This window comes from Talpa europaea (assembly GCF_964194135.1).
Source record: "Talpa europaea genome assembly, chromosome: 8".
NCBI classification, from domain to species: Eukaryota; Metazoa; Chordata; class Mammalia; order Eulipotyphla; family Talpidae; genus Talpa; species Talpa europaea.
Window position 1 is genome coordinate 86,314,342 of NC_140075.1, and position 16,483 is coordinate 86,330,824.

General features: G+C 39.2%; 1 protein-coding gene across 1 annotated transcript in view; it reads left to right on the forward strand.

Moving 5' to 3' along the window:
* Nucleotides 1-16,483, forward strand: part of PELI2 (pellino E3 ubiquitin protein ligase family member 2) — a gene marked incomplete at both ends in the record, with an annotated part of 170,037 nt that overhangs the window by 139,123 nt on the left and 14,431 nt on the right. The window contains one exon of the mRNA XM_084241029.1: nucleotides 13,916-14,017. Within this exon, the coding sequence (XP_084097155.1) occupies nucleotides 13,916-14,017 (102 nt within the window). The remainder of the gene's footprint in view (nucleotides 1-13,915; nucleotides 14,018-16,483) is intronic.

The window sequence follows — 16,483 nt, forward strand, 5'->3', positions numbered from 1 at the left end:
TGTGGACATGTTTTGTGACTAAAGTTGTGTCTCCAGGTCATGCCATTCCTATGTGGAAAGATTGCACATCATCCTTACTTTCCAAAAGAAAGGAACCCAAACAACAGCAAGAGGAGATTTTACATTGGGTTAACTTAACATGTCCTAAAGTTATGATGAAATAGCCCAGCAGACTTGAATCTGAACCTTTCACTTGTTGGATACTTTGTTACAAACTGGCTGAATATAGAGGCTGAAGCATCTTTGCCCTTAGACAGCAGTGGTCTTTCTGGACACAAGACCAGTACCTGTAAGATGACCAAACCGAGACATGGAGCACTGCGGATACTAGCCCAGAGTCCTCAGCCAGTCAGTGGCGGGGATTTACCCTGGTCTGGGCCAGTCACCACACAGCATACCGCCTGAGTTAAAGGGCGACTGAAAAAGACAGGAGTTCCTGCCCTCAAGGAGCGTTTCCTCTGGCCTCAGCGGGACAATTCCTGGGACAGATCCTACAAAGCACATGAACATGTTCCTGCCCAACTTTCCCTCTGCCTCTCTTAGTGTTTCATAGTTTCCAAACTTTCTCAAGTTAGGCTACCTCTTGTGACTGGTACCTTGGACCAATCCAGCCTCACCGTAATTAAAATTGAGTCCAAATTAGAAAGAATTTCTTCTCAAACGTCCTGACGTTCCCTGGCATCTATGTTTGCTGAACTGACTGGCCATATCTGTTACGTCCAGGTCTGTGCATGCAGTGGATTCTCTGCCAAGGTTATCGAATGGCTCACTGGGCCAGTCCCAGACAGGCGTGGAAGTGCCCAGTGCCAAGTTCAAAACCATTGCCTCTAACAAATAGGCTTATCACTGTGATTTATTTACTGAGCAGAACACTGTTGTTTTTGATGAAATCCAAGTGAGCCGTTGGTGACTTTCTAATCGCAGCCATGGTTCAGGCACTTGTTTGAAATATGGCTCCTTGAAAAGAGACTATATGTGAAAGAGTGTGTTTATGCAAAATAAATTATGAATTCCTTAGCCACCGCCTCTTTAGAAATAGTGCTCATACATATTTTATACATAAATTGACAAGGATGGCAGAGACCTCATCTTCCCTGTAGCAATTTGAACCACACTGATTGAGAATTTATAGCCTAATTATACTTGTCAGCCTGACATAAAAGTCATTAGTTCTAGAAAAACATGTTTGTCATACTGGGATTATCGCTAATTAATACAGTCAATAGCTAACATATATTTAAAGCCAAACAGAAGAGTAACCTGAAAGCAATTGTTATGGATGGCGACGAACTGACGGTAAACCCTCTGGGTTGCAGACCAGGGCTCTCAGTACAGGTTTGAGAAGAGAAGAGAAAATTTGAGAAGAGAAAATGCCAAACAAGCTGTGCATTGTTCCCTGTGCTTTGAATACGGCAAAATTGTGCTACTGACATAAACTCCTTGTGTTGACGAACTGTAAAGATGTCAGCTGAAGACTCAGATTATGTGGTTTGGTTATCGTTGGTGAGTGACTGAACTAGGATTCAAAGCTGGGATCCAGTGTGTTGTTTTCTCAGCATCAGAGTCCACTAGGCTGTTGGTCTCTGCAGTGTACACATTGTCTTATTCGCCTTTCCTAAAGTCCATGTAAACCTGGAGCTCAGTAGGGTAAGCCAGATACACTGGGACAGCGTGTGGCATAAATGTTTTCTTCTGCCCACTGTTCGGTCATGTGCTGGGTTATTAGGGAGCACTGCAGCGAGGGGATGCTCCACCAGAAACCCCAGGGCAGCTGTCACATGCCTGTGGGTGCTGACGCCCTCTGGTGCCCTCCACCCTGGCCCAGCCCCACAGGCGCTCCCGATGGTGAAATCAGTCAGCAGTTATTTCCAAGCTGCTGTGCAGTTCACAGCAAACTCATTCACTTGCTTGTAACTCTGCACGTTTCTGCCCTAAACATAAATACCAGAAGTTGTTTTCAAACACCAAAAAAAAAAAGACTCATTGTCTCCATTCAGTCCTACCCCCAATCAGAGTCCATTATTATGTTTTACTGTACCAATAAAAATGTTGTTTCTATAGCAATATACCCTGCCATTGGATGCTTGAATTTAGTAACCAGAACGACCCTGAGAGGTCAATGTAGTTATTTTTTTTTTAAAGAGACATGTATTTTTATTTATTTATTTACTTGTTTGTTTGTTTGTTTGTTTGTACATGCACTGGGTACAGTCAGAAGTGTGGGAGGGTGAGAGAATTCACCAGAGCCAGAGTGGGGGGCAGAACAGGCAGAAGGACCAAAGTACACTGCTGAGGGGAGCAGCGGGTGGCAGGAGAGGTCTGCGTGCCATGTGGGACCCTCCTCTGGTGGCCGGGGAGCAGCCGGGGATTGAACCAGCGCCGCAAAGGCCGCGGGCAGCTTCGCAACCCAGCGCTCAACCGCTGCGCCACCAGGGAGGCCCCAATGTAGTTATTTTTCCATGTCATCAGGTCCTTGCTGCACTAATTACTTTGTGTAGCTATTTAGTTAAATTGTATGATGGACTGAAATTTTAGCTTACAAGTTAGAATTAACAAAGTGGCTGAAAATAAACTTGCCTGAAATGTTCGAAATAATCATCCGGGGAACTTGTTCTTACTCTACTATGCCTTAGCAAAGACTACCAAGTGTGACCATCAGTAAGAAGGCTTTTGAGAACCCAGGCTCATATTGTTTCTTAATGGAACCTAAAAGACTGAGAAGTCTCTGGCTTCCAAAGTAGAGGGTACAGGGCATTTCCTGGGTCTGTGCCCATCAGGCAGATTCAGGGTGATCTCTGACTTCTTCCTGATGTTTCATTGGAAACCGACAGGAGCTGGTGCAGTGAACAGCTTCACAGAACCTCTCCACATCTGGACACATAATGCAGAGATCTTCAGGGTAACTCTGTGAAAACTTGGTATTTACCTGGAAAAGGTTTCTTCAGTGTAGGATGGGAGCTACACCAAGTGTTTGGACTTCTCTTCTGAGAGGTGAAAAATCACTAGTTGTATCTGCTCCCAAGGGAGGGGAACTATGCAGGGTGCTGTTTCCAAAGCCCCATGCATTGGATCTAACCCGACCCCACGTGTTGGAGCAGTAAGTGAGGTTCTCTGTGAGGCAGCTTCCGGGCTGTCTAGACAAGAGGGATCATTGAATTCTTGAGTCATTTGGTTCCAAGACAGATGTAGTAATAGAAAAAATAGGTGTGGATTTGAAGAAATGGAATTTCATTTGAGACTGGGATTTACAGGCACAGTCACAAACAAAATACTGCATTCCTTTAAACAAGGTAGGCCCTAGGTTAGTAAGGCGTGCCATGTCGGTATTATGCATGTGGTTTGGCCCAAGTTTAGCTTCTGACTTTACTATTATTTTTTGCCTCTGCCCTCCTGGTATCCCTTTTGTTCCTCTCCAACTGTGGAAAAGGATTGGTCCATGTAACATCCTGGGTGGCTTTTGCCTCCTCTGTGAATGCTTTGACTGCTCTACAGATTCCTTTTATATATTAATCTGTAAATGTAAAGACTAATGTAAGCTTTTCTTCATGTTTCAGTCATCTAAAAGCTGAAGATGATCACAATAAAAATATATGTTTGCTGTAAGCACAGGCACCCTTTCCGCATGCATTCAGGAGAACATGGAACTTCAATTCAAAATGTAGCCCCTGCTCTGTGTGGAGCTCTCGGGCCCCGAGCGGTGAGCACACCTTACAGTCCTAACAGCTTATACGTGACAGGTCATCTAACACAGGAAAAACGTCTGTAGTTGGGTAGCAGACGATGACAAAACTTGGCTGCTTGGCAAAAACCATTTGCTTTTGTTCACAATTTTATAGGTGAGGAATTTGGGGCGGGCACAGAGGGGCTCTGTCTCTGATGCAGTTGGCAAAGCTGGGGCAGCAGGAAGTGCAGGCTCCCCCAACAGGTGTATCCTTCAGCCATGGGCCTGGGTCTTGGTAATGTGCAGCCTCCCATCCCCTCGTAGCTTAGGCTAGTGGGCTGGGGGGAAGGGAAAGGGCGGGCCCGGAGTAGTTAGACTTCTTCTGTGGTGGCTCAGGACTCCACGAGTGAGCATTCAAGGATAGCAAGGGAAGCTGTGAGGCTTCATTTGACCCAAGTCCCATATGTCACTTCTGCTGCCTTCTGTTCCTCAAGCAGGTTACTAGAGGCAGCTGAGCTATAAGGGAAAAATGCATTAGATTGCACCTAATACTCTCCAGAGTAGCAAGTTAAGGACTATGAAGGAGCTGGTTGTAAAATTCCTTTGGGGAATAAATCAGTCTTGTAATTGCTGGTTGCCTAACAGCTACTGTGTATTTGAGGAGAGGAAATGAAATGTTAACACATTGTTCACTCCACTTTGTATTTGACTTTTGCCTTATTACAGTAAAATCAGTGAGCCTGGCTTTGAGTCCCCACTGCATTAATTTTGATGGTAATAATGCTAATTATGTATGGACTACAGTGGCAAGAGAGGACTCAGAGATGACACAAAGCTTTAAGGAGGAGTAGCTGGGAATATGGTTTTTTTATCTAACTAAAATAAGAGACCCAGGAAGATAAATAAGTTTGAGCCAAACAGTATCATTATGCTTTAGACTGTGAGTAACAAAACCAGAAGTAGCCTAAAGCTACTTTTTCTCACAGAAGTAGTCTCGGGACAAGTAGTTCTCAGTTGGATTCTCAACTGTAAGCTATTGGGACCCATTCCCCTTCCATGAGAGTCTTTGACCTTCCTCTTAGATTGCAAAGTGAACACCCAGCTGCAAACATAACATTAATTTTTACTAACAGAGGAAGGAAAGACTCTCTCCTGTTGTCTCCCATCTGAGGACCATCACCCCAGTTTCTCTTAAATGGTCAGATGGGGCCACATTTCCATGTGCCAGCCTTAGGGGAGACCAGGAGAGCCAGTCTTGGTATTTTCAGGCTTTTCCATGGAAGCCAGCCCAGCTTGCAGAGAGGAAGGCATGGGGTTGGTGACCAGCAGTGTCTGTCACAGCAGCTAATTCTGTTTTACTCTCCCTGCACAGTTGATAAAGGCTGACTTAGCTTGGATTAAATGAGCTAAATCATAAATAGGAAGTTTGAGTATTTCCTCAAAACGAGTTAGTTTCTCAATGGGCTTTTTCCCTTTTTACTTTGTGACTGGAACCTAACTCCCTTGCTTCTGACAGCTAAAAAACTTGCTTCCGTTATACTTTTAAAGTTTGAATGAAAGCTGTTTGGTTGCCATAAAGACTCATCTCCATCCCATTCTCCATTTTGCAAGATTGCCCTTTTTGGTAACAAAGATATTCTGTCCTTTTAAGCCTCTAAGTGTGTACCTAAGAATTTATAAGAGGGGGAAAATTCCAGAGACATTATGAACTGTGTTTGTATTGGAGTCTGGACCCTCACAGAACTTCTGGAACACTTGGTTGCAGTGGAACCAGGACAGCCAGGTCTTACTGTTCCCGAAAGAGGCCGGGGAGGGCAGAGCTGAGCAAGCCTGTGATGCTAGGAGTAAATCTAAGAAAGTAGATCCTCAACTGAGAAGAAACTGTCTTGGCTCACAAGGGCATTGGGGATTGAAGGGGAGCTTTACTTGTTAAACTGGATAGAGTTGGAATCCTTTGCTCTGGATTTGTAATGGTCTCATCTATAATTGTCTAATTGTGAATTTTTGTAACGCAGTAATGTCCACACTTGTAATAAATTTGAGCTGAAAGTGTCACTGCTGATACCTGTGCTAGTAGAACACCCAAAAATAGAATCCAAAAACCTTCTCTTGTATCTGCAACATTCATTCATTCCACTGCCTGCCCTGTCCTTGGTGCCGGATGGAGGAGTAGCTAAAGCCAGTCTACCTGTAAGTCACTCACAGTTGTGAGAGGGAGTGAGCAACCCTTCTGCCTCACACATAAGAAAAGAGAATGGGGGAATCAGCATTGTCTGCCAGGCAGGCTGGTTGGGCTGGTTTCCTTATAATTGCCAAGTGTTTAATTTCCAAATTTGAGTTAGTGTTGTAAAATCACATTACATTACAGTAATTGTGTTGGAACTGCATTATAGTGAGTGCAGAAAGAAGCCTTGCCTATTGTCCGTACTGATATTTTACAAATAGATTTCAAAATAACTTGGTGTCTTGGGAAAATTCTTATTTCCAAAGTACCTGAAATGATTGGTTTAAGTCAATGAATCCCTATTGCACTGGTAGTTGTGTTTCTGAAAATCCTATTTTAAATGTTAAAAAAAATCATTCAAAAATGGATACTTCTAACAACAAAGAAAGTATAATGTCTCTATTCTTGCCAGAAACATAGCAAAACTCTCCTCATGCTTCCCCCAGTCAGCCAAATCTGACCTCTAGGCTCTAACGGGCAAACAGGACCATGGCAGCCCAAATCCATGTCGTTAAGGAAAGTAGGCCCCTCTCCGTTTATTTCTGAGGAGTGGCCATGGGTGTCCTGGTTTTGTCTGCCACCTTTTGCGCCAAGTCCCAGTGCTGGCTTCAGTCCCAGTCTCCGAGTCCAGCTCATCACCCTGCTTCTCCCCACGGGTGCAGACTGTTTGAGTTCTAGCGTGCAGGGCCCCTCACTGGCTAGCCTCCTGTCAGCCTGGCATTAACCTGTCTGGCATTAACCAAGGTAAACTGCACACCAAACTGAAAGTGACTTAAAGGTAGATATCACTCAGAGGCAAAGTTCCTCTGCCATCTCTGCTGTGGAGGGAGTTTTACCTGCTGGCTCAGAGCCATACACCACCCTCCAGGACTTGTTTCTCCCATTAGAATCTCTCTCTCCACTTCCTGTTTTCTCCAGATCCACAGGCATCCCGAGCCAGCCCCTGGCTGAGACTTTCTTAATCCACCAGCCTCAGAGAAGTGTCTGCCTAACCCAGAAGCATTCATCTTTCCTAACCCTGGTCATTTAGACTTCACCACATTTTTAAAAAACTGGCAGAAGTTCAAAGGTATACATTTTCTTTAAATGGGCTCAACATTCAAAACCTCTCGAGTCAAGCATTCAAAGCTTCAGAATGTCAGCACTTTCGTCCTTGTTTGGGGTATGGGAGGTCTTGTGCCCCGCTTGGTTGTGGGCAGTTCCCAGGCATGGTACCACTTTCCCTATAAATAGCCTTTTTCATGTGTGGTGCAGGCTTCCATGATAGTTTGGGTCTTAAGAATAGTTTTAGAATAAAACATCTTAGAAAAATTGTGTCTAGTTACAGTGTAGGGCCTATAAAATGACTATTTCCGTTGCTTCCCAGATGTCTGGGGCTCCAGCGCATGGGGTGAGCATAGAAATTGTTTCTGGGCATTGATGTCCCAGAATTTTTGCAAGTGTTTATGTGTTCATGCCAGCAAGCATGTCGCTGAGTAGATTGTAAAATGTACTGTTTTAAGGTAAAGGGGTTTAAGCATGAGGGATTTCACTTCCAGGCTGTTCTATTCTGTAGAAGTCTCCAGGAAGTTAAAGCAACTTTCATGGAAGTTTGAGAAACTGTACTTAAGAAGAAAAATGTGTATATTTTTTTTTTTCTTTTTATAAAATTTTATTGTTATATTCCCCATACAATTGCAGCCCCCCATTCTGACCCCAATCCCTCCCCTCCCGCCGCCGCCCCCCTAAAAGTGTCTCTGGTTCATAGTTTTTTGTTGATTTTGATTTTCACTTTCTTATAGTTATTCATTTTCCTGGTCCCTTATTTAAGTTTTCTAGATTCCTGCTATGAGTGAGACCATCCGGTATTTTTCTTTTTCTTTTTGGCTTATTTCGCTGAGCATGATCCCTTCCAGCGCCATCCATGTTGCAGCAAATTGCATGTGTTTATCTTTTTTGAATGCTGAGTAATATTCCATGGTATATATGTACCACATCTTCTTGATCCAGTCATCTATTTTTGGGCATTTGGGTTGTTTCCAAAGCTTAGCTATTGTAAACAGTGCTGCTATAAACATAGGGGTGCAGGTGTTCTTTGGAATTGATGTTTCTGTGTCCTTTGGGTAAATACCTAGGAGTGGAATTGCTGGGTCATATGGAAGCTCTATGTTTAGTAGGTCCAGAAATCTCCACACAGCTTTCCACAGTGGTTGGACCAGTTTGCACTCCCACCAACAGTGCAGAAGAGTTCCTTTTTCTCCACACCCTCGCCAACATTTGTTGTTGCTAGTTTTTTTAATATGTGCCATTCTCACTGGTGTAAGATGGTATCTCATGGTACTTTTGATTTGCATTTCCCTGATGACAAGTGATGTTGAACATTTTTTCATATGCCTGTTGGCCATTTGCATTTCCTCTTCAGAGAAGTTTCTTTTAAGCTCTTCTGCCCATTTTTTGACTGGATTATTTTCTTTGTTGTTGTTGAGGCTCATCAGCTCTTTGCAGATTTTTGTGATCAGTCCTTTATCATTAGTGTTGGGTGCAAAAATGTTCTCCCAGTTGGTGGGGTTTCTCTTTGTTTTTGTTATTGTCTCTTTTGCTGTGCAAAAGCTCTTTAATTTGATATAGTCCCAGCTGTTTATCTTTGCCTTCACTATCACTGCTTTGGGTGATGTGTCTGTAAAGATGTCTTTGATGTGCAAATCACGTAGTGTTTCGCCTATATTTCCTTCTATATATTTTATGGTTTCAGGTCTTATGTCTAGTTCTTTAATCCATTTTGAGTTGATTTTTGTGTATGGTGTGAGGTGGTGGTCAAGCTTCATTCTTTTGCCTGTAGCGACCCAGTTTTCCCAGCACCATTTATTGAACAAACTTTCTTTGCTCCAATGCATAGTCTTTGCTCCTTTGTCAAAGATTAGTTGACCATAAACCTGTGGGTTTATTTCTGGATTTTCTATTCGATTCCATTGGTCTGTATGTCTGTTCTTGTTCCAATACCATGCGGTTTTGATGATTATGGCTTTGTAGTATAGTTTGAAGTCTGGGAGTCTGATGCCTCCATTCCCTTCTTTTTTTTTCAGGAGAGCTTTGGCTATTCGGGGTTTTTTGTGATTCCATATGAATTTCATCAATAATTGTTCTATTTCTTTGAAGAATGACATTGAAATTTTGATTGGAATAGCATTGAATCTGTATATTGCTTTTGGAAGGATGGCCATTTTAATAATGTTTATTCTTCCAATCCATGAGCAGGGGATGTCTCTCCATTTCTTTGTGTCTTCTTCTATTTCTTTTAACAGTGTTTTATAGTTTTCTTTGTATAGGTCCTTTACCTCTTTTGTTAGATTTATTCCCAAATATTTGATTTTTTTTGTTTCAATAACAAAAGGGATGGTCTTTTTGATTTCTTCTTCTTCAGATTTATTGTTTGTGTATAGGAAGGCTACTGACTTTTGCGTGTTGATTTTGTATCCTGCCACTTTACTGAACTGATTAATGAGTTGAATTAGCTTTTCTGTGGAGTTTTTGGGGTTCTCTATGTATAATATCATATCGTCTGCAAATAGTGATAGTTTGACTTCTTCTTTTCCTATTTGGATTCCTTGGATGTCTTTCTCTTGTCTTATTGCCCTGGCTAGGACTTCCAGTATTATATTGAAAAGCAATGGTGAGAGTGGACATCCTTGTCTTGTTCCAGATCTTAATGGAATTGCTTTCAGCTTTTCACCATTGAGAATGATACTGGCTGTTGGCTTGTCATAGATGGCCTTTATGATGTTGAGGTATGTTCCTTGTATCCCAAGAATTTCAAGGGCTTTTATCATGAATGGGTGTTGCACTTTGTCGAAAGCTTTCTCAGCATCTATTGATATTATCATATGGTTTTTATATTTCTTTTTGTTGATGTGTTGGATAACGTTGATTGATTTTCGGATGTTAAACCATCCTTGTGCCCCTGGAATGAATCCAACTTGGTCGTGGTGAATTATCTTATGGATACATTGTTGGATTCTGATAGCTAAAATTTTATTGAGGATTTTTGCATCAGTGTTCATTAGGGAGATTGGCCTGTAGTTTTCCTTTTTTGTGTTGTCCTTGTTCGGTTTTGGTATTAGTGTAATGTTGGCTTCATAGAACGTGTTTGGTATTGTCCCTTCCTTCTCAATTTTTTGGAAGAGTTTGTGAAGGATAGGCACTAATTCGTCTCTGAATGTTTGGTAGAATTCATTTGTAAATCCATGAGGTCCTGGGCTTTTGTTTTTGGGGAGGTTTTTGATTACCATTTCAATTTCGCTAATTGTAATTGGTCTGTTTAGGTGTTCTATTTCTTCTTTATCTAGCTTTGGGTGATTGTAGAGTTGTAGGAATTTGTCCATCTCCTCTAGATTGTTAAACTTGTTTCCATATAACTGTTCATAGTAGTTACTGATTATTCTTTTGATTTCTGCTGTGTCCGTTGTGATTTCTCCTCTTTCATTGATGATCCTGTTTATTTGTGCTTTCTCCCTTTTTTCCTTTGTGAGCCTGGCTAGGGGTTTGTCTATTTTATTGATTTTTTCAAAGAACCAGCTCTTGGTTTCATTGATCTTTTGGATTGTTTTTTTAGTTTCAATTTCATTTATTTCTGCTTTGGTTTTTATTATTTCTTTTCTTCTACTGGTTTTGGGGTTTTTTTGTTGTTCTTTTTCTAGATCTTTGAGCTTCGAGATTAGGTTGTTTCTTTGCGTTCTTTCTTGTTTCTTGATGTGAGCTTCTATTGCTATATATTTTCCTCTTATTACTGCTTTTGCTGCATCCCATACATTTAGGATATTGGTGTCCTCCTTGTCGTTCAATTCAAAAAATTTTTTAATTTCTTCTTTGATCTCCTCCTTAGTCCAATGGTCTTCCAGTAGTGTGGTTTTTAATCTCCATGAGGTAGGAAAGTTCCTTGCCTTCTTTTTATGGTTTATTTCTAGTTTGATGCCTTCATGGTCAGAAAAGATGGTTGATATGATTTCAATCTTGGTGTATCTGTTGATGTTTGTCTTGTGCCCCAGTATGTGATCGATCCTGGAGAATGATCCGTGTGCGCTTGAGAAAAATGTGTACTCCATTTTTTGGGGGTTTAGTGTTCTATAGATGTCTGTTAAGCCCAATTGCTCTAGGTCTTTATTTAGAGCTTTGGTTTCTTTACTTATTTTTTGTCTTGTTGATCTATCCATTGTTGATAGTGGTGTGTTGAAGTCTCCCACTACGTATGTGTTTTCTCTGATGTCTGTTTTCAGAGAGGACAACAGTTGTCTGATATATTTTGGTGCTCCTTCGTTTGGTGAGTATATGTTAATGAGTGTTATTTCTTCTTGAAGTATTGTCCCCTTGATCATAATGTAGTGACCATTGGGGTCTCTTTTCATCTTTTTGAGTTTGAAATCTGTTTTATCTGATATAAGTATAGCTGTTCCTGCTTTCTTTTTTGGTCCATTTGCTTGTAGGATTGTTTTCCATCCTTTAACTTTGAGCCTATTTTTATCTTTTGTAGCTAAATGTGTTTCCTGGAGACAGCAAAAGGTTGGGTTTTGTTTCTTAATCCAGGCTGCAACTCTGTGTCTTTTTATTGAAGAGTTTAGTCCATTTACATTTAGAGTTAATATTGATATGTTAACATCTGTATTTGCCATTGTGTTTGTCTTTCCTTTGATTTTATTTATTTATTCTTTTAATAACTTTTTTTTTTTTTTGGCCTTCTTTCATTGTTATTCGTCGCTCTGAGGTTCTGGCTTTAGGACTCCTTGTAGTATTTTTTGGAGTGGGGGTTTAGTTGCAATGAAATTCCGGAGTTTCTGTTTGTCTGGGAAGGTCCATATTCTTTCTTCAAAGAGGAAGGAGAGCTTTGCGGGATAGAGTATTCTTGGTTGGCATCTGTTTTCTTGGAGTCTGTTGACTATGTCCCTCCACTCTCTCCTTGCCCGTAGTGTTTCTTCGGAGAAGTCTGATGTCAGCCTGATTGGTTTTCCTTTGAATGTTATCTGTTTCTTCCCTCTTGCCAGCTTCATTATTTTTTCCTTGTCCTGGATTCTTGGGAGCTTTACTATTATGTGTCTTGCTGTATTTTTCCTTTCGTCGTGGAAGTTTGGTGTTCTTCTTGCTTCTTGTATATCAATTTTCAGCTCCTTCTTCAAAATGTGTATATTTTTAAAAGGCATTCTGTTACAGCGCTTATTCACTCCTTTTGGGGATGATTAGTACACCACAGACTTTGTCACATTGTGTAACACGTGCCAAGAAAGTTGTGTTTGAATTTGCTATATTTGTAAATTGAATGTTTCAATGTAATAAGTACTTTTAAGGAATCCTAGGACAAGTTATAAGTAATCATCTTCTGATTATTAGGTTTTTTTGCTCGAGTTTACTACAATTATTTTTCTTCAAGTGGGTTCCTTTAAACATCCACTTAAATTAGTTTTTTGCTTTCAAAAATTGTCACATATCAGTGTCATTGAATTGTCTGACAGAGACCGATGAATAATTAAGATTATATTTATTAGTGGAGTTGCGTAGTCTTAAGAAGTATTTTCAGATTCCATCCAGATTAAATATCTAAAATATTCTTATTTCTAATACTCATGTTAATGAAGCACATATAACATCAGTTCAATCACGAAGTTCCTCGGGGCAGATGATTAAATAACCATGAGATTAAGCAGGCTAACTTCAAAGTTCATTTAGAGTGCTGTACTTTATTCCTGTAAGCAATTATATTAGTCAGATGAAATTGCTTAGAGTACATTTTCATTAACATGTTCTGTATGTCCAGCTACTTCCAAATGCTTTCTTGATCTTCATACAGTGTCATCATTCAATGAATGTTTAATAGATGAAGTTATTAAAGTTTTATTTATTATATTTAATATAACAGTAGATGTGAAAATAAATTAGAATGGGTGAGGTATAAGTGAAATAACTTGGAGTACAATTTAAATACTCTTTTTTGTTAATATGGAAATTTAAAAGTATGTGACCACAACATAAGATATGTTCAGACACTTCATTGGGGAGAAAATAAGAATGATAATGGTATTACTATACATTTTCTAGATTATTTGAAAAAACTATTAGGTTTAGTCTAGGCTACAAATAGAAAAGATAAAGCTAATTTAGCTACTTTATTAATTCAATAAATATCTGGTTTAAGCAACTGCATAAATAAGATTTAAATAAGAGGCAGAACAGAGTTTGAGTATGATTATCATTGGCTAGACTAGTACATTTTACACAGTATAGAAGTCTTCATACAGTATTTACAAGTCTTTTTTTGATGATTCTTTTTCTATGATCATCATCTCACATAGGGAAAGTATGATAGCAAAATGTTACCTGTTGTGTGAAATAAATTTTAAATTTTTATTTTTTTTTATTTAAAGATTTTTATTTATTTATTTATACATGCACTGGGTACAGTCAGAAGCGCGGGAGGGTGAGAGAATTCACCAGAGCCAGAGCGGGGAGCAGAGCAGGCAGAAGGACCGAAGTACACTGCTGAGGGGAGCAGCGGGCGGCAGGAGAGGTCTGTGCGCCATGTGGGACCCTCCTCTGGTGGCCGGGGAGCAGCTGGGGATCGAACCGGCGCCGCAGAGGCCGCGGGCAGCTTCGCAACCCAGCGCTCAACCGCTGCGCCACTGGGGAGGCCCAAATTTTAAAATTTTAAATAAATCTTATTAGTCTAAAAATTCTATCACTAGATTAACATGTTAAGATTAACATGGAGAAAGTGTGTGTGTTTTTCTAAAAAACATGATACAAGCAACCTTGGAAATTAGTAAATTAACTTTATTTTTGACTCAAGTGAAATATTGTTCATACTGAGGTACAGTCTTTGGTAGAACCAGGATCGTGAGTGTCTGCTCTATAATTCAATGCACAGCACAGGGCAGGCTGACTGTTAGGAAAACGCTGGCTTGTCTTGGGTTTTGTGGGTAGATTGATGTCTCTTGACTACAAATAGAATTGTGGTTCAGTTGCTGAAATGACAGTTTAATGAATTTTTATCTTTTTTATCTCATTCTTAGGCTATCAGCTGCAAAGGTCAACACAGTATTTCATACACTCTCTCCAGGAATCAGACTGTGGTGGTCGAGTACACACATGATAAAGACACGGATATGTTTCAGGTAACACCATTCTTGTTTTAATAGAAACTAGCTCATTTTTCTTTCAAATTCTGATTTTGATAGGTAACCAGAAATTCTGGCACAGAGGTACTTAGTGAGGTCTAAGGAGGAAAAGAGTGAGGATTCCTATTTCATTTTTGAAGGATTAAGAAAATGCTTGATTCTAAAATTGCAAAAATAAATTATAAAGGTTATGTTTTCGGATCTCAGTGCAATAAAAATAGACTTTAATTAATGAGAATTTAAAAAATTTAAAACCTGCCACTTTTAAAATCCAGTATGTTTGAAATACTTCCAAAATAATACTTGGATCACAGAGAACATTAAAAACTACAGTTATAGGCCTTAAAAAAATTAACTCTGGGAACATTATATAGCAAACTCATGAGAGGTGATGGAAATTATACTTAGAAGAAAATGTAAAATCTTAAATGCTTTCATTATTTGTAAGGAAGGAAGGGAGGAAGGACATAAAGAAACTAAAGGAACTTTCCAAAACATTCTTTTTAAAAAATGCTAATAATTAGAACAGGTTCAGGACTAGATTTAGTGGTATATAATAGAAAGACCAGAAATACATCAAAAGAAAGAAGAATAAAGCGGTAAAAATCATCAATTAACTATAAAAGAAAATGATTAATAATATATCCAAGATTTGTCTCTTTAAAACAATAGAAATTTGAGATTGATGCTAATAAAGGAAACGCAAAGCAAACAAGTTGGGATTGAGACCTTGGATTTCTATATGAAGAGTTTTTAGATATTAAATCAACAATGCTGAAAATGAATAACGTTAATAATTAAATAGCTCTTAAACATAAGAGAATATGCTCAACCTCACTTATGAAAAAAAAATATAATTTCAGATTAAACAGGAATTCTATTTTTAATTTATCAGATTGGCAAAAATCCAAAGGTTTTGTCAGAGATGGGGGAAACAGATACCTCCTAAGTCCTATAATTGGTGCCCTCTGTGGGGGAGTGGAGCAGTGATTTGGAAATACCTATGAAGAATATAAAATGCTTCTTGGACTCAGCACTTCTCTTTGTGAAACTTTCCTCTTGCTAGAGATTTACTCCAGAGACATGCAAGATGACATTTGTACCAAGTTACTGCTTATAGCTTTTTTTTTAAAGAATTTATTTATTTATTTATTCATTCATTCATTCATTCATACATACATACATACAATCACTGGGTACAGTGAGAAGCACGGGAGGGTGAGAGAATTCGCCAGAGCAGGGAGCAGAGCAGGCAGAAGGACCAGAACCCGCGCTGCAGAGGCCGTGGCAGCTTCGCAACCCAGCGCTCAAACACTGCGCCACCGGGGAGGCCCTGCTTATAGCTTTGATTAATAGCAAAGATTGCAATCAACCTACCTATCCTTTCGTAAGCACTAATTCACTAATTTTGGAATGGAGGCCTCCAAGACTGTAAAACAGAGCAAGAAAAAGTTCCGTGTACAAATATGAAAGGAACTCCAAACATTTAAAGAATTAAAGTTTAACATTATTAAATATATTGAGTCATTGATAGTATTATATTCAATTAAAATTACTTAGTATTAAATTTCAGTATATTTAAAAATATATGTTTTAAAATATACTAGTGTATTTATTAAATTGGTATTGTTAAGTGATTTAAGTTGTGCTTGTGTGCATTAAAAATCCCTCAAAAGGTAATAAGCAAGGCATTAATAAAGTATTGACTTTTGTGGGAAGGGTGCTAAGCAGATGTACATAGAGAAGCATTTCCCACTTTCAGATTTTTGAATCATGTGAATATGTTAGCTGTTTTAAAAAATATGAGACAATTCTAGATAGAGCCATAGTCCTGTAGTTACATAGTCCTGTAGTGCCAGTTTGAAATCAAGTAAGATGTATCATCCTGAGACAAAATATTAAGTGGTTGTACTCTCCATGCCATTCTATTACATAATCTTTTAAATGTCCAAAGAAAATCTCTACCTACATAATTTCATACATATACTTCCCTGTCAATATTTGAATGGGATTTTATAACTATTTCTTTTTTTAAATACTTTCCCAAATGATACATCTTCAATTTGTAAGATTTTGTAGTATAGTTTTAAGTAAGGAATTCCCAGTGCTAAAAAAAGAGAAGCAAGAATATTTTACAGTTGTCAGTGGTACATTTTTTACCACTTAAAACCTAGTAACTGTGAAGGTACATGTAATTTTATGTAGTGTGTTTAGTGGCATGTTGTGACAAGGTACGTTCTTCACTGTTACGTGATCATACTCTACTCAAATTGTTCACTTTCTTCTTTCCCATCTCTGCAAATGCAAAACGAATGAAAGATTTAGCTGGATTTTCTCCGCTTCTGATTATTGGCTTTTTGTTGTGGTTGGTGGCAAAAACATGTCACCTAAAATGTACTCTTGACAAATTAAGTGCACAAGACAGTTCAGACAGTGTTGTGTGGCAGCTCGCTAGCGTTCATT